Source organism: Myxine glutinosa, chromosome 4 (genome assembly GCF_964187855.1).
Source record: "Myxine glutinosa chromosome 4, kmMyxGlut1.1, whole genome shotgun sequence".
In the NCBI taxonomy this organism is placed as follows: domain Eukaryota; kingdom Metazoa; phylum Chordata; class Myxini; order Myxiniformes; family Myxinidae; genus Myxine; species Myxine glutinosa.
Window position 1 is genome coordinate 194,504,949 of NC_136264.1, and position 19,235 is coordinate 194,524,183.

The 19,235-nt window shown below is 47.3% G+C and overlaps 1 protein-coding gene across 4 annotated transcripts in view; it reads right to left on the reverse strand.

Moving 5' to 3' along the window:
• Positions 1 to 19,235, reverse strand: part of CACNA2D2 (calcium voltage-gated channel auxiliary subunit alpha2delta 2) — a 337,069-nt gene that overhangs the window by 203,185 nt on the left and 114,649 nt on the right. For all 4 annotated transcript variants that reach the window (XM_078776839.1, XM_068114187.2, XM_068114186.2 and 1 more), the window contains exons 2-3: positions 14,065 to 14,146; positions 3,502 to 3,618 (exon numbers count right to left, since the gene is read on the reverse strand). In XM_078776839.1, the coding sequence (XP_078632965.1) occupies positions 3,502 to 3,618; positions 14,065 to 14,146 (199 nt within the window). The remainder of the gene's footprint in view (positions 1 to 3,501; positions 3,619 to 14,064; positions 14,147 to 19,235) is intronic.

Sequence of the window (19,235 nt, forward strand, 5' to 3'; positions counted from 1 at the left end):
CGATACATAGCAGGATATCTCAAAAAGTTATGCACGGATTTGGACAAAACCTGGTGGACCGGTTGGGTGTCTGACGAGGACAAATAGATTCGATTTTGGTGAAGATCTTAATATGGATTCGGATACGAGAATTATTTAATTTTAAAGTGATTCTTCACCATTGAGTGATATCGCCAACTAGGCGGAGGTTTGCTCTCTACTGAGTGCCGCTCTCGTTTCAGAATAAAATCCAGAGGTTTGCTTCGTCATTATACAATTATGGATCTTACTAAAACTAAGCGCAGAGGTCTCGTCAAATTTTATGCAAAGAATAAGGTTCCAGGTGCAATGAAATTCATGCACACGAGGTGACTGTGTCGTGAACGTGTCTGTCCCCCCCCCCCCCCCCCCCCACTATTCAACAAGAGTCAAATAGGGGGCTAGCTGTACTTGTGGTCATCCTCTGTTAGCTCCTGGTCCGTTGTGTTCTATAGCTCCTCTACAAGTCTACACTTTATGTATGAAAAAAGGTTCATCTATATTGAACTAATGTGAGTGTCTCATTCCTGGACAGTCTTGAACAGCCCTCGTAAAAACTTTCGCGTCAGGTGTCCAGTGCTCATGGGGTGCTCTGTTGTGCCACATATTCTACGGCTAATCCGCCTACCATGTTCTTCTCACCACTGATCGCCCGTGATCCACCAAATCCACGACCCAGATTTTCCCACAACGCTGGAATCTTGTATCTAACTCAAGCCAGAGCTTCCTTCCTACAAAGGTAACACATAACCACCTAGGACCGTAATGACAAATCTGTTTACCTCCTTTCAATGTCATCATGCATGTTTCTCATTTTAAACCTGTAGTGTACCTTGTGTTATCCTTATACCCAGGTTTCATGGCACCTATTTTGTCTTGAGGTCGTTAACGAATGTACATCATTTAGAATGAGCCTTTATATCTGGCACGTCGTGCTGTGGTGGGCGCAGCGAGCTGTTGCAACTTTCCACAATAGCCAGGGCAACACAATCAAATTTGAGTCGAAAAGTGCACCGGTGTGTAGTGATGAGTGCAGAGACCTCTGGGAAATCAATGGAAACAGGAGAGAAATAAAAAAAAAGAGACTAAAGTCAGACATTGCATTTATATTGCTGCTCCTGTGGCCAAGCCAAGCTGTATCCAGACAGGCAAGCGGATCAATCCCTACTGTTTGGAACGGATCATAAGATTCATCTGTAGATCCGGTACAGCTTTGATTGAGAGATGCAGAAATCAGTACAATACCTACAAATCGCAAACGGATGGCAAGATCGACCGGACCATGAATCATGACTATTCGTCTGTTGTTATCATTCCAGGCTACCTTGGTAACTCCTAGACATCATGGATTGAGGTTGGACTCTGGGTGCCCCCCTCGATGTAATGGATCACGACTTGTTGCTGGATGAGTACTGTAGTAGTCTTCACAGTCCACGAATGTAGTTTCGAAATATGACAAATTACTCACTGCAGAGCGTACAAGAGGAAAGCAAAGGACAAATTAGAAAAGGAAGCGACAAGGCATGATGGCAGCAGACAGCGACATGGCGCGAACAAAACTCAGAGCACAATACCGCTGCGCCAGTCAATACGTGTTACGATGCCAATCTTGCTGTGTGTGCACCCATAACGCACTTGGCATTTCGTTTCTTATTCACATCTTTTGCCTTTCATTTCTCTCCGCAATTGCCAAAATGCTAGTTTCACAAGCACGAGGTCAAGACCCTTACCTAAGGACACCAAGGTATTGCTGATGTAACGTAATGGCTAAATTAGTTGATTAATTAATTTAAAATGTGCAAAGGAGTTTTCCTGGTATAACGTCTTTGGGTTCCGTTATTCAAGCAGCGCTCACATCATTTTGCTGTGGATCGCTTGGGTTGTGTTGCTAAGAGGAGGAAGCAAGCTCCATGCAAAGATCGGAAGCTCAGCGAGCGACGACTTTTGTCTGACAGTATGGTACAGAGATAAGCATGCTTTTGAGCTGTCTCGCTTGGGTTCATTTCCAGAAAAGACTATAAGCCATCGGATTGGTGGTAAGCAGGTGCAGCGTTAAATCACAAAGTGTACCGTTGCTAGGACAGATGTTAAGCCTGATGTACCTTCTGATAGCATTACTTCTGCTAGCTCGTTCGCGCAAGACTCAGGTCGAACCCCACAGAAAGGTGAAGCAATTTGGGCCCGTAAGAAGTATTAATCGTAGCCATAAAGGAGTTTTTGAATTCTAAAACGGGAAGAGGAATTCATCTTATTAAATAAAACCCTTCCGATGGTTCATGAATGGTCAATTATGGAATTGTAGAAATAAATAAATAAAAGAGAGAGTAAAAAAAATAACTAAAAGAAACCACTGGTATAATGTCAGGAACGTGGCAGGAAACAGATGCCACCTCATGTGTAAATCAGTTCCCCATAGCATACAAGGCTATTGATGTGAGATAGAGTGGAGCTACCTGCTTGGCCTTCAGCCTCGATATACCATCTGACACTTCTCGACTCGGTGGAGGCCAAACCCCTGAGGATCCACAGCCCCTCCAAGCAATAGGCTGGGTGCAGGGTTTGCTGCTCTCCCACTACAAACTTTTAAACTATTGGTTTACTACCAGCACTCTTCCAGTCTCACGTCACTAGGAACCTTCTTCCTCGAACCTTCAAAAATCCATTCCTTCAGCAACTTACTCCTCATCGACCTCCCTAAATATTCAATGTCTGCTCTTATTCACTCTTTCGTTCCTCCTCTTGGGACCTTTTCCAGCTTCTCCCCAGTCCGGGTCCATCATCTAGTGCGAAGCACTTTGAAATTTAATTTCTAAAATAGAAAATGCCATATTAAAAACCGATTGGATCAATCGGAGGAGGGCACACAACCATAATATTGTGTCAAAACATTTTTTTAATTCTCTATATCCATCTCTATCATAATCTGCAAGTAAGTACTCTGTGTATTTGTTCTCAGTCTTCCCAATCCCTTGAGGCACCTGATGTGCAGCTCTTCTCTGAGCCTCGACACCTGTATGCAAAAACATAAATACCGATATCAACAAGTCTCAATTTCAAAATCAGAAGTGTCATTCATGTAATGTGGAGCAGCCATGCTCAGAACGGGACACGGTGGAGTGCACATCTCCACAGGGCTGAACAGTTTATGGTTTGTATCCCAATTATAGGCTGGATCCAGATGCGGATCTTCACCGAAATCTAATCGATTCGTCCTTGTCACACACACAACATGTCCACCAAGTTTCAGCCGAATCCATCCAAAACGTTTTGAGATATCCTGCTATGTATCGGTTTTGGCCCAACTAACTTCAATATTGGAGAATCACTTTGTAAAAAATTTAAACATTCTCGTATCGAGATCCGGCTCTTCACCAAAATCGAATCACTTCGTCGTTGTCACATCGACAGACGAAAAAACACGTGTGAAAACATAACCTCTGTCCATCTTCAGTGGCGGATGTAATGAAAAGACAAAACACGCACCTCCAAGGCAGCCTCCTTTTTACGCAGCATGTCCTCAATGGCATGCGCAGACTTGTCGACGAGCATCTTGGCGTTGTTCTCCTCCAAAGTGAACCGGTACTTCCTTTCCTTGTACAGCTGCAGAAAAAATGCACATCTCTTATGGAACAATCACATACCACATGGTACATGGTAAACTTTTTCTTCTTCTTCTTGCATATATGGCCAATATGAGGTGCACTAAAATTTTTGTCCAGGTTCTGCAACCATGTGGCAGCCTTAGGGGTGAGTTGGTGGAAGGCTAACAGTCCTCCTGATAGCTGCTGCAAGGGACCATGTGGCTGCCTCTAGGGTGAGTTGGTGGAAGGCTAAAAGTTCTCCCGATAGCTGCTGCAAGGGACCATGTGGCTGCCTTAGGGGTGAGTTGGTGGAAGGCTAAAAGTCCTCCTGATAGCTGCTGCAAGGGACCATGTGGCTGCCTCTAGGGTGAGTTGGTGGAGTGCTAAAAGTCCTCCTGATAGCTGCTGCAAGGGACCATGTGGCTGCCTCTAGGGTGAGTTGGTGGAGTGCTAAAAGTCCTCCCGATAGCTGCTGCAAGGGACCATGTGGCTGCCTCTCGGGTGTCGGTGGAGGGCTAAAAGTCCTCCCGATAGCTGCCTCAAGGGATAATGTAACAGCCTCTAGGTTGAGTTGGTGGAAGGCTAAAAGTCCTACTGATAGCTGCCATAAGGGACAGTGCAATGTGATGTGCTCCATCGTCTGGACTCCTCCACAGTAACAGAGCACATCCGGCATGATGACTACCTGCACGTGGTGCTCGACCTGTTAAATGATACTCGACAATGTTATACTCCGAAGATATCAAGACTAATGTCATCAACTGGCCAATACCACCGACACACTCGGGGCAAACCCCAGCAATGCAACCCGAAGCTTTGTAGCGCTAAAAAGGCCCTTTTCAGGGCCAAAAGTCATGGACCACAACAAGGCTAGTTGGTCCTTCCCTCCACATCCTCCAACTCAATGTTGAGGGGTTGACACTTCCTAAATGTGAGATCCTCGCCAAGATCCTGAAGGATTACAGCATCGACGCAGCCATGCTCCGGGAAACTCACAGCGAGGATTGTACACTCAAGCACATGGTAATTTAATGCTGTGGTGAGTCAGGCCACAGGTACTGCTGCCTGCATATTTTACCTGCCTTGTATTTCGCAAATACAGTTCTGAATGTTGTCACCTGAATAAAGGATAGGTGTACGAGATTTTTGTTGGATATGTCTGATAATGTCAACCTGGTGTTGACTTAGCGGTTAGGGTGCCGGCTTGGGATCCTAGGATCCTGGGTGGCTGCCTCTAGCTGAGGGGGGTTGACTCAGTCTGTCATCCTTCCAAGGTCGGCAAATTGAGTACCAGTTCACTGGTAATTCCCTGTGTGTCGCAAGAGGCGACGAACAGGGTTTTTTTTTTGTATACAAGATCGAGGCTCGTGAAAGAGCGAACATTAATCACACAAAAGGTCAAACCGACACATAAAACACAAAATAAGGGGAGCGGTAGACAAGATGGGGAGAGAGGGGGAAGGACACAAACACAACATTTGAGAGCAGGGACATCGAAAGAAATGTTGGAGGGCGGGGGCTTGGGGGGACGTGGGAGAGGTATAAAACATATGGATACTGCAATGACTTCCAGGAAAGAAGTTGGAATTTCAAAAAAGTGTATCTGGGGTGAATTAGCGGGGGTAGAAAAGATAAAGGTTTTGGATGGGGGAAGATAAGAGATGGTGGTGAACAGCTGTTTTAAAGACCTGGGCGGAGGTGTGGGATTGAAGGGAGTGGGGGAGTTTGTTCCAGAGGCGGGAGAAAAGGGGAATGAAAGAGTGGAGGTGAGCAGAGGGCCTAGATTTTGGCAGTTGAACCATAAGAGGGTTGCTGGCAGATCTTGTGCAACCTGTAGGAATATTTGGGGGACAGAGCACAAAGAGAGCTGGGGGAGCAAGGCCGGAGAGGAGACGGTAGAGACAGAAAGACCACCAACCTGCCTGCGGTGAGTGAGTGAGTGAGTGAAAGACCCTCTGAGTTAGCTTCATGGCAGGAGATTCCAATGATTCTGAAAGCTGTGGTTTCAACAGCGTGAAGTCGAGCTAGGTGTGAGGCAGTAGCACCGGCCCAGAGGGGGGAACAGTATTCCATTGAGCTGCGGATGAAAGCCATGAATGTGGTGAGGAGCTCAGGTGTGCCAAGGAAGGACTTCGCACGACGGAGGATGCCCAGTCGGCGACTGGCTTTGGAGGCCAGCTTGGAAATGTGGTTTTCCCAAGAAAGATCATGGCAGATAGTGAGACCCAAAAGCTTGAGCGACAGAACTTCTTGAAGAGGATTGTTGAGAAAGTAGATGGGAGGGTTTTCCAGTCGGTCTTTTCGGAGAGACATAGTAAGAGTGTGAGATTTGTCAGGATTGAAAGACATGTTCAACTTGTTTGACCAGTCTGTGATTTTGTCCAGGTCTGCAGACAGTGAGGAGGCTGCAGACTGCCGATCTGAGGGATGAGGAATGGAGCGGCAGAGAGTGGAGTCATCAGCAAAGAGATAGAGAGGATTTTCCAGAGAGTCGGAGAGATCATTGATGAAGACCAGAAATAACACAGGGCCCAGAACACTCCCTTGGGGATCTCCAGGCAGACACAGGAAGGGGAGATGAGAGAAATCCATTCAGGGCCACACGTTGACTGCGACCAGAGAGGAAGTCCGCAAGCCATGCGTGGAGATTTCCATGGATACCATAGGAGGAGAGTTTGGTGAGCAGAGCAGGGTGCCAGACCGTATCAAAGGCACGTGATATGTCAAGGGAGACAGCTCTGATTTCCTGTTTGGCATTGAGGACCTCCATCCATTGTTGAGACAGCAGAAGCAACATGTCCAGAGTAGAATAACCTGGTCTGAATGCAAATTGATGATCAGAGATCAAGCCATTGGAGAAGAGGAATGATTTGATATCCGAAGCAATGATGGATTCCATGACTTTGCTGATAACTGGGAGCAGGCTGATTGGTCTGTAGTTGCAAGGATTTGTTTTTGCACCTTTTTGTGTAAAACGGTAATGTTTGCTGATTTCGAAGATGCTGGCAGATGACCTTGAGCAAAAGAGAGGGTGAAAAGAACAGAGAGAGGGTGAGATAGAGCTGCAGAGCAGAATTTTAGGACCCGTGGGCTGATTCCGTCTGGTCCAGTTGCAGAATCAGAGTCGAGGTTTGACAAAAACTTCACCACCTTGTCAGGAGAGAAGAACACAGAGTCCAGGAACAGTTGGGTTCGACTGGGTAAGGTGGGAAAAGAGAGAGATGGGTTTGGGACACAAGATTTTTAGGCAAACACAGAGTTGAGGCATTCGGCTTTGTCACGTGCGGTGTCAACTGTGTAGCCATTTGAGGTAAGGGAGGGGATGGAGGAGGAACAAACACCAGAAACGGCTTTGACCAGACGCCACCAAGATTTGGAGGAAGGAGACAAGTTTGAGAGTTCATTCTTGAGTGTGGACAGATAGTGCTTCCTGGCACTCTTGAGGGTAGACACACACTTGTTCCGAGCTTGGTGGAAGGAACTGAGATTGCCTTCAGTTGGATTTGCCTTCCAAGAGGCAAAGGCAAGTTGTTTCCGGGCAACTGCCTCACCACAAGATTCAGTGTACCGTGTATGGGAGGGAGGGTAAGACAACTGAAGACAAGATGGGATAAATCTGTGCATGAGAGAGAGCAGTTTGCTTTGGAAGAATTCCCAGGAAGAATTGATGTCAGAGGCAGTAGAGATGGGAGACCAGTCCAGGTGATTGATGGCTGCTTGCAGACCGTGCCAGTCAGCCTGAGTGAATTGCCAGACTCGTTGGCGCTGAGGACGCTCTCTGAGAATGGCCAGAGAGATGTCCACTTTAACAAGCACATGATCAGAAGAACCGATTGGAGCAGAAGAAGAGTGTTACTTGCTTCTCCTCGACCCCCTGGTCACGGTGTACCTCCGAGCCCCGAGAGGAGTCACGGCAGAAAAATGTGTTATTCTGTATGTCAAACATCAATGGAGAAGCCACCTCAATTGTTACTCACAAACAAATATTGTATTAAGATCACACAAGAATAACAGTACAACAATGATAGCAATCAAAAGTACACTCAACATATATCTTATGATGGTACCATCAGCGAGTATAAGGTAACTCACTGTGCTCCAAGTGAGTGAAAAAAGAACATTCCCCAATGTCTCTTATTCCTGGCTTTACGACAAAGTTGTTCCGCTCCAGCGATCGCCAGAACGAGGTCCAATCGAGACCAGAATCCCATGTGGATGGCACGTACAGTCTCACAGCCAAAGCTGTACAAAGGCGCCCTCAAGGCGACTGGGAAATCCAAAGGCGCCCTACAGGCGACTGAGAGATCATACCCTCGGGTATGGACGAATTAACCTTCAAAAAGCCACGTCACACACACGCCCCAGATCGACGTCTGAATGCGGTGAAATGGTCGAAAAGAGACGAAACCGCGAGCGAAGCACCAAGTCCTGCGCGAGTCAAAATGGACGACGACCCGCTCTTGAGACGTACCGGCCCGGCGATAATTCTCTTCGGAATCCACCGCCAAAAACCTGACACGCAGGTTGATCGGTCACAGTGATGACAACTCAGTCGTAGGAATCCCTTTCCCGGAAACCCGAAAGTTCGCTAGTGACTCTTGCTCGCCAACGTTCGCTCCAGACCTCGGCGCGACTCGGCTTTCTTGTCCGACTTTACTTCGCTCCGCCCTCTTTTTCACTTCTTCCTCTTCGTAGTCCGGTTCCCGATCCGGTTTCCTGTTTCTTTTAACATTAACTTTTAACTTTTGAAAATAGAAATATCTGTTCCCTTTAAATTATAACAATAATAATACATGGAATCAGAAATATTTACAGTGGATGCAAACCATCACAACGGAAGTGACGAATCTGTAACACTTCCCCCCCTCAAGAAAGAAAGTTTGAACATAGTGAAAACTTTCTTTGCAGGCAAAACTCTTTTTGAATGAAGGTTAAGGGGTTGTGATCAAAAATCCAAAGTCAAGCAAATCTATAGCACTTTTTTAGGGAGGCCGAGCTGAGAGCCAGGTTTCATGGTGGTTGGGTGGTGAGGTCTGGAAGTATTCATTACATGGACGCCTTTAGGAACGTGGAGTTCACGGTTAATCCATGTAGGAATCTTGGCTCGGCTGCTCCGCAGTATTCAGTGCTTCAAACTCTTCCTAACTTTCATAATTATCACGGTTGGAGCGCTTGTCGCTGTAGTCACGTGAATAGCGGTCTCCTTCTCAGCCATTACCCTGATAATCATCCCTTCTGGAGCTGCCGTAACTCTGGGAGCCTCCATAGTAATCTCAACTGTGGCCACCACCAAAACTACTACTCCCACCCCGGGAGCCATAGCCACCCCTGAAACCACCTCCACGTTTTCCTCCTCTGTAGCCCCCTCGACACCCACGGCCTGCCTTCTCTACTGTTATGGTCCGACCATCCAAATCCTTGCCATTCAAATCCTTTTCTGCATCTTTGGCGTCCTTTGTGTTTTCAAACGTGACAAAGCCAAACCCTCTTGACTTTTGCATCTCCCTGTCTTTTATCAGCAGCACTTCCAAGAGCGGTCCATATTTGCCGAAGACAGAGTCCAGAACATCTTCCCTTGTGTTGAAATTCAGTCCACCTACAAAGAGCTTGCCAATATTGCCTCCATCCCTGACTTGTGTGTGCTGACACTTAGTTTCAGGGGACTTGACAAGAAGTGTCTGTGCAAAGCGTGACGTCAGTACCTTCCTCTTCTCTTCAGAGCGCTTCCTACCCATAGCACGAGTCGCGGTACAGGATGGAAAGATACCCGGAATCTCCTGCTCTAACTGGGCAGTGTTATTTTCCATACTAGGCTTTTCAACAAACATCGGGTTACCAGAAACTTGACCACCGGCCAAATCATTCCCGATCACAAAAGATATTCCTTCTACAGGAAGAGTGGCTTGTAACCCTACGGTGACCGGTCCTGAGACCAAATCAGACTTCAAATGGATGACATGAAGTGGGGATTTAACACAACCACCAACCCCCTGTAAAAGAACACTCACACCAGTTGCCGTCTTCTCTGACAATGGCAAAATGCCCTCAAGTATCAAAGATTGATGTGCTCCTGTGTCCCTCAATACCCTAACAGGTCTTTGGTTGGTCAGGTTTCCATCCAGTGACACAAACCCCTCTGAAATGAAAGGTTTGTAACCCTCTTGAACAAGGTCGTTCTGTGATGCCGTAACTTTGGCATGGGAACCTTCACAAGGTACTGTCCTCCAAGGATGCTTTCTCGCATTTGCCAATGCATTCGGAGTTGTACTAGTCTGACTCCGCTCCTGATTTTTCCTTTGCATTTGCCAGGGCATAACATTGGGACATCAAATGCCCAGGTTTCTTGCAAAAAGCGCAAGTAGGCCCGTGGGAAAAACTCGAGGTCTGCCTTGAGCCCCCCGGAAGATAATGTCTTGGAAATGTAGTCTTCTGATCCCTAAAAGTCGCGGTATCAGATCTGTCCTCATAGTCATCTCTAGGTCGCCTCCATGAATTTTTGTTCTCCGCACCTGATTTACCATAACTCCCCTGGCTAACTCTAGGCGGGAAGTTAGGTTTGTGGAGCCCCATCCTGTGTGTCAAGGTATAGTCATCTGCCACGGTCGCTGCCTCATACAACTCTGGGACCTTCTTTTCCTCCAGATGTACTTTGATGTCCTCATGGACACACTGTTTGAATTCCTCCACCAAGATCAATTGTCGCAACAGTTTGAAGTCTTTCCCAATCCCTTTCGAATCACACCACCGATCAAACATGGTTTCCTTCATTCTGGCAAACTCCACATGGGTCTCACTCTCCATCTTCCTGACATTCCGGAATTTTTGCCGGTAAGCTTCAGGGACCAATTCATAGGCTTTGAGAATGGCTTTCTTCACTTCCTCATAATCTGTACATTTGTCAATCGGTAAAGCCGAAAATATATCTTGAGCTTTACCCACCAAAACACTTTGCACTAACATAGTCCAGGACCCCACAGGCCATTTTAGCATTTGAGCCACTTTCTCAAAATGTAAAAAAAACTTGGCTACCTCTTTTTCATTGAAGGGTGGAACCAGCCTCACATGTTTACCAACATCCCAGGTGTTCTGACTAGAACCAGCCGGCATGGATGCTACCTCTGCCCGTTCTCCCATTATTTGCAGCTCCTTGAGTTTAAGTTCCCTCTGATAATCGATGTCACGTTCCTTTAACTCCCTTTCAGCTCTCCTCTCCTCTGCTCTTTCCTTTTCTCTTCTTTCTTCGAGTTCCCTTGCAGCTCTCCTTTCCTCTGATCTTTCCCCTGCTCTTCTTTCTTCTTCAGCGCTCCTTCCCTCTGCTCTTCTCTCCTCTGCTTTTACCCTTTCCTGGCTCTGCAGTTGCATCTCCATTTTCCGGAGCTCCACATTTTCTTTCTCCTCGGGTAACCAATCCAAGGCTACCTCTGTCCATGTTCCTTGTCCCACCAGAGATTCTACCACCAATGTCTGCATCTCGGCTTTCTTCATATTGACTCGGACCTCCAAGTTAAAATGTCTGGCCAATATCAAGAGTTCCGATTTTTTTAACGCTTATAACTGTGCCTCATTAGGGGACGCCGCAAACTGTTCTACGTCAAACACCATCGTGACTATCAGTTAGCACCTGTTAACCTTCACACAAAAATTTCCAATTTTTTGGAAAAATTTGGGAATGTTAGAAAAATTCTAAGTTTGGGAATTTTGGCAATGCTAGGGAATTCTATCCCTGACGAATGTTATCAGGGAATTTAATCCAATCCGAAGACCCAATTTCGAGCCCCCAAGCCAATTGGACGAGCCCCCAATTTCTGTTACGTGCTCCTCCGCGACCGCCTGGTCACGGTGTACCTCTGAGCCCCGAGAGGAGTCACGGCAGAAAAATGTGTTATTCTGTATGTCAAAGATAAATGTAGAAGCCACCCCAATTGTTACTCACAAACAAATATTGTATTAAGATCACACAAGATTAACAGTACAACAATGATAGCAATCAAAAGTACACTCAACATATATCTTATGATGGTACCATCAGCTAGTACAAGGTAAGTCACTGTGCTCCAAGTGAGAGAAAAAAGAACATTCCCCAATGTCTCTTATTCCCGGCTTCACGACGAAGTTGATTCGCTCCAGCGATCGCCAGAACGAGGTCCAATCGAGACCAGAATCCCGTGCGGATGGCACATACAGTCTCACAGCCGAAGCTGTACAAAGGCGCCCTCAAGGCGACTGGGAAATCCAAAGGCGCCCTACAGGCGACTGAGAGATCACACCCTCGGGTATGGACGAATTAACCTTCAAAAAGCCACGTCACACACATGCCCCAGATCGACGTCTGAATGCGGTGAAATGGTCGAAAAGAGACGAAACCGCGAGCGAAGCACAAGTCCTGCGCGAGTCAAAATGGCCGACGACCCACTCTTGAGACGTACCGGCCCAGCGATAATTCTCTTCGGAATCCACCGCCAAAAACCTGACACGCAGGTTGATCGGTCACAGCGATGACAACTCAGTCGTAGGAATCCCTTTCCCGGAAACCCGAAAGATCGCGAGTGACTCTTGCTCGCCAACGTTCGCTCCAGACCTCGGCGCGACTCGGCTTTCTTGTCCGACTTTACTTCGCTCCGCCCTCTTTTTCTCTTCTTCCTCTTCGTAGTCCGGTTCCCGATCCGGTTTCCTGTTTCTTTTAACATTAACATTTAACTTTTGAAAATAGAAATATCTGTTCCCTTTAAATGACAACAATAATTATAATACATGGAATCAGAAATATTTACAGTGGATGCAAACCACCACAACGGAAGTGACGAATCCGTAACAAGAGCAGCAGACATTTGCAGGGAAGTTTGTCATAACCAAGTATAGAAGACAAGATACTCCATTGACTGAGATCCGGGTCGGGAAATTGACAGATTGTATCAGTCCCAATGAGTCGCAGAAGTCCTTTGCTGAGGTGCCATGGCTGGTGAGAGAGGAACCCACACCTAACCAACTGGCATGGTGACAATTGAAATCACCACATATGAGGTAGAGAGAGTTGGGATGGGTAGATAGAAGTTGGTCTCTGTTGTCCGACAGCGAAATGTAAATGGAGTCATCACTGTTTGGTGGACGGTACAGCACACATATGAACAAAAGGTGGGAGCGAAGGGGAAGCCGTAGCCAAAGGTATTCCTGGGGGTGAGGTGGAAAGAGGGCAGTGCAGGGTGAGTGAGGAAGAGAGTTTTTGATAAAGATAGCAACCCCACCACCAGGACGAGGCTCAGGTCTATCATACCGGAGGAGGGAGTAACCAGGAAAATATATTAAGGAATCAGAGACATCTTGAAGGAGGAAAGTTTCTGTTAAGCAGATCAAGTCTGGATTGTCAGAAGCAACCTGAATGGAGAGATCAATCAGGTTTGAGCGAAGGCCCCGGATGTTTGAGGTCCATACCGTTAATGAGGAGAGAGGGGGAGCATCGGGTGCAGGACAGGACAGGGGAGGGGTAGGGTCAGATGAAGAATGAGAGGGGGAGGTAGGGAGAGCTGTTGATCGTGTGTCAGAGATTACAGAAGAGTTACAAGAAAGGGAAGGATGAGGAGGACGAAAGGTTTGATGGTGATGGGATGAGACACAGTGAGGGGTTGTTTGAGAGGGGGGGGGGGGCAGAGGAAAGTAGAAGGTTAGGGGAGGTGGAGGTATGAAGGGAGACGAAGTGGGGAGGAGGCAGCTTTGAGGAGGAGGGGAGAGGGGGGAGAATTTGAGAGAGATGGTATGGGGGGAGATTTGAAGGGGTGGGTTGGGGGGGAGTTTTGAAGGGGAGGGGTGATGGGGGAGTTTAGGGGGGGAGGGGCAAGGGGGGAGTTTAGGAGTGGAGGGGCAAGCGGGGAGATTTGGAGGGGAAGGGCAAGGAGGGAGTTTAGAAAGTGGACGATTGATGAAAGACGAACATTTATAACAAATTGGGTTTATTGTGATTTTCAAGTTAGCGATCCGTTTAAGAACGATGGAGGAGGGGTGGAATGAATGTGAATTTAGAGCATCTAGTGAGGAAGAATTGTAAGAGATGGAATATTTTTTTGAAGTGAATGAATTGAAGAGGAAATTGAAAAAAGCCTTTTTAAAAGGCTTTTAAAGGGTTGGCGGCAGGAAGGGCATCCGGCCATAAAGCATTGCTTCAAAAAGTGGACCAAGGCACCCGAAAAAGGCCAACCCCTGCTCTGCAGGGAAAAATGGCCTCCAAAGGTCTTCTTTTTTTGGGGGGGGATGTCTGATACTGTCAGAGAATCGAAAGAAAATTTTTCATTTCCCAACGTGGTAGTTGCACATAAGTGAGAAAGAATAACTCATGTTTTGAGTGCAACAACAATGTCTGCAAGTTATAAAATGAGCCACCACTCTACTAATGAAAAGGCAGAAACAATAAGAGCCAAATGGGTTATCGAATTTCGTTGTTTCACATTGAAAGCCAAAACGTTTTACGACATACCTGCTTCAAGGTGTCCAGGCCGATGTCCTTCCTCATCATTTTATCCAGCTCATTCCCAATCTGTTTTGCCCAGAACTGCACACTGAGAAGAAAGGAAACAACACGTCACAATGTCCTGGAAGCACAACCCAATACTCATTACCCAAATAGGGCATTGTTACATCATCCAATAGCCAACTCAGGGGATTTGAAATCAATAAGCATCAAGATGAGAATATCGAGAAACCGCTCCAGCAAAAAAGTCACATAGAACATGATACCTTTGTTTTCCATTAATACATGATGAGCAGGTCAAAGGTGTGTTATTTTCCATCAAAACAAATGTAATCGTTTTTCAGATTTTTCATACGGTTTAATGACATAATTAACAATTCATTTTAAAAATGGATGAAATGTGAAAAAGATGCCTGTTTCATTCAGGGCCTGTTTCATTCTGCAGGATTGGCATCTTTGAAGCAGGCCACAATGGTGTTCCTTGAGGGAGACCACAATGGTGTTCCTTGAGGGAGGCCACAATGGTGTTCCTTGAGGGAGACCACAATGGTGTTCCTTGAGGGAGGCCACAATGGTGTTCCTTGAGGGAGGCCACAATGGTGTTCCTTGAGGGAGGCCACAATGGTGTTCCTTGAGGGAGACCACAATGGTGTTCCTTGAGGGAGACCACAATGGTGTTCCTTGAGGGAGACCACAATGGTAATCCTTGAGGGAGGCCACAATGGTGATCCTTGAGGGAAGCCACAATGGTGTTCCTTGAGGGAGACCACAATGGTGTTCCTTGAGGGAGACCACAATGGTAATCCTTGAGGGAGGCCACAATGGTGATCCTTGAGGGAAGCCACAATGGTGTTCCTTGAGGGAGACCACAATGGTGTTCCTTGAGGGGAGACCACAATGGTGTTCCTTGAGGGAGACCACAATGGTGTTCCTTGAGGGAGACCACAATGGTGATCCTTGAGGGAGGCCACAATGGTGTTCATTGAGGGAAGCCACAATGGTGTTCCTTGAGCGAAGCCACAATGGTGTTCCTTGAGCGAAGCCACAATGGTGCTCCTTGAGGGAGACTACAATGGTGTTCCTTGAGGGAGACCACAATGGTGTTCCTTGAGGGAAGCCACAATGGTGTTCCTTGAGGTATGACACAATGAAGTTTCTTGAGGGAAGCCTCAATGGTGTTCCTTGAGGTATGACACATTGGTGTTCCTTGAGGGAAGCCTCAATGGTGTTCCTTGAGGTATGACACATTGGTGTTCCTTGAGGGAAGCCACAATGGTGTTCCTTGAGGGAAGCCTCAATGGTGTTACTTGAGCGAAGCCACAATGGTGTTCCTTGAGCGAAGCCACAATGGTGTTACTTGAGCGAAGCCTCAATGGTGTTACTTGAGGTATGACACATTGGTGTTCCTTGAGGGAAGCCACAATGGTGTTCCTTGAGGTATGACCCAAAGGTGTTCCTTGATGGAGGCCACAATGGTGTTCCTTGAGGTAGGCCTCAATGGTGTTCCTTGAGGGAGGCAACAATGGTATTCCTTGAGGTGGGCCACAATCTTGTGCTACTAAAACAGCTTCCTGGCAGGAATTTGGCCACGGTGCCCGTAATAGCTCATTTACTCTTCACGAAGGACACCATGCGATCTTTAAATCCAGCATCTAATGCGGGCAGATGGGACACCCGGTTTAACATCCTCTCTTGGGATGGCACACACATTGATGAAATGACCCTGCCTGTGAAACACCAGACAGTTCGTCTGACTCCACCCACAATTTTCACTTGTAAAAAACAAAATCATACTGTCACCATGTTGGTGCAATGGTGCTCACTGCTAGTCAGACATATTCAGAGCTATCACATTCACAAATGGCATTCCCTCCCTATAAGTTTTCCTTTAATTATAAAATGACCAAAGTGACAGTTAAAAGGATTTTCAGCTGATAGGCATCATGGGCTTTATGAAAATCAGCCTCAGCGATCGAGGCAGCGGTCTGTTAATTCATACACCACCCAAATAACTATGTGGCGTTCTCTCAAGCAGGGCTTAATAGTGAGAGCCAAATACACAAGCATAGCGAGCACATGAACAGCCTCAACATCATCCACGCAAATTTCCAACGAAGCCTCTCCGGGTGTTATAGAAGCAGAGACGTTGCCTACCAATGACGAGCGATCACAAACTGGAAACAAGCCTTCAGTGAAACTGTTGGATCCATATTGGTTTTGCACATCAGATCACGGTCAGAGACTCTTCCGGTGCATGATGGTTTCATGAGCCATGACGTGAAGGATGATATTGTAGCGGTTACCTTATTTGCATGTCGCGGTTAACTTATTCGCATGTCGTGGTTAACTTATTCGCATGTGATGGTTACCTTATGTTTGGTCATAATCCACGTGCACGGGCCTGTGGGGCTTTTGGTTTGTTGGACGTGACGCACGGGCCTGTGGGGCTTTTGGTTTGTTGGACGTGACGCACGCGCGGTTGTCGGAGCCACGCCCTCCGAAGAGGGTTTTGGCTTTATAAAAGCGGTACGACTTCCGTTCACGTAGAGAGTGCTGGAGATTTCTGTACGAATAAACGAGCTTCGAACCCTACGAAATGGCCTCGTTCTCTCGCCTTCCGCGACTCCTAAACTGGTGACCCCGACTACTCAGAACCCTAAACTGGTGACCCCGGCTTCTCCCGAACGGATGCGGGCGCGGTTTCGAACGCAGTTTCGATCGAACTGCCGGAGTTTTGGAAACGACGAGCGGCCATGTGGTTCGCGCACCGCGCTCGGCTCCTCCTCTACGACCAAAGGGGCGAGCCTGCTCCAGGACCCTCGAAAAGAACGCAGTTACGAGATGTGGGTGGCACTGCTGCTCATCTCTTGCGCGCGCACTGACGTTGGCGGCACGGCTGCTTCGTTACCTTCGCGCGCACTGCTGCTCACAACTCGCGAAAACTCTACAACTACAGCTACAGCTCACGTGTCCAAAGCTGCAACTCGCGCAACTACTACTCCTACTCTGCATCCTCGGGAGGCCCGCGAGGAACCTCGGCAGCCTCCCCCGAGGCCTTGACCAGCCCCTCGCTTGGCTCAACCCCTTTTCGCGCGCACCGAGGCCGAGCACAGCTCGAGCCTTCTCGGCACTGCCAAGTGCTCCCGCGAACTGCAACCTCGGGAGGCCCGCGAGGAACCTCGGCAGCCTCCCCCGAGGCCTTGACCAGCCCCTCGGTCGGCTCAACCCCACGGCGGCGTTTTTTCGCGCGTACCGAGGCCGAGCACTGCTCGAGCCTTCTCGGCACTGCCGAGCGTGCCTGCGAACTACGTACATGCCCGTGGGAGTGCATTCTGGGGGGGGGGGGGGCATGTAGCGGTTACCTTATTCGCATGTCGCGGTTAACTTATTCGCATGTCACGGTTAACTTATTCGCATGTGACGGTTACCTTATGTTTGGTCATAATCCACGTGCACGGGCCTGTGGGGCTTTTGGCTTGTTGGATGTGACGCACGCGCGGTTGTCGGAGCCATGCCCTCCGAAGAGGGTTTTGGCTTTATAAAAGCGGTACGACTTCCATTCGCGTAGAGAGTGCTGGAGATTTCTGTACGAATAAATGAGCTTCGAACCCTATGAAATGGCCTCGTTCTCTCGCCTTCCGCGACTCCTAAACTGGTGACCCCGACTACTCAGAACCCTAAAATATCTCATTGCAGAAGATTTGCTCCATGGACGCTACCTCGAGGTCGCCAACCAAGAATGACGTCACCAGGGAAACGATGGTTAGAACAATGAATGTTGCAAAAGAGACCAAACAAGAAAAGAGACCTTGGAGTGATGACTCCGATTCAAATTGTGAAGAGCTGGACCAGATCCCTGCAGACCAAGACAGTATGGTCATGGGGTCTTTTTGTCCCTGGGTGCTTGTTATAATGGTGCTCGGTAAATATGAGTGATTATGAGTAGACGAGTAGACTATCATTGTGTGCATTAGTGAAATTCACGCACAGTACATCTATCTACTATATAAGAGATGTTGGTCTGTCTGTCTGTGTCGCCATTTTTCTCAGAGATGGCTGAATGGATCTTCGCCCAACTTTCAGAGGTTCATCAGTGAATGCCTGGGAGTGTATTAGGCCAAAAAAAATTTTGGGGATAAAAAGAATTATCGGTTTTTTGGAGTATGGCTTCTGCTTCTTCCTGATCGGCATCACACTTAACTCAGAAACGTGATGAACGCCACATTCACCCACCAGCATATATACTAGTACCCGACTGCAAAGCCGCAATGAGCCGGCGAAGCCAAAGCCTCTTGCCACTATTTTACCCATCACTATGGCATCAGTAGGTTTGGTAATTGGTAGTAGGTAGGTGTAGTAGGTACCGTCGATGTAGTAGGTGTAGTAGGTGTAGTAGGTACCATTTGCATTCTGGATGAGATTAAAATTGATAAAATTTACTTCTTGATTAATTCGGTGAATTCCGTCTCAACTTCGAATATTTCCGGCCGTGAAAAACTATCCCCGACGGACGCGAGATTTCTAAAAAATAATTCTTCGTCAATTTTAGAATATTTGACGCCGTTTTCACCCTCCGAAACGCGTAATAAGCTTTTTAAAAATATTTTTCAAATGCTCGAATCTCATTGGTTCCGGTGTTTGGTGACGATTTTCGTTGAAGATAACGAGGTTGGTCTTAACGTATTTTAATTACAAATTAGAGGTGCATTAGATTATGAATCAAAGAAAGACGGGTGAAACAAACTCCTATTGAACTTTTTCGCAATTGTTTTATGCAAACTTCCGCATCCGGTCGATGGCGGCCTCCATTGCGTGATTTGGTTTTAGAAATATTTTTTCAAATGCTCGAATCTCATTGGTTCCGGTGTTTGGTGACGTTTTTCGTTGAAGATAACCAGGCCCGTGCGGGCCGAGGTTGGTCTTAAAGTATTTAATTATAAATTAGAGGTGCATAAGATTGTGAATCAAACAACGACTGGTGAAAGAAACTCCTATTGAACGTTTTTCAATTTGTTATGCATACTTCCGCATCCTCAAGATGGCGGCCTCCATTGCGCTTCGGAATTCTCAAGCCAAGGGATACAGCATAATCTGGTTTTCGACATAATACGTACGCGTTTATTGACAACACCGGCTTCGCCGGCTATAGACCCCCTTCCTCTCCTGCCTCCCCCTCC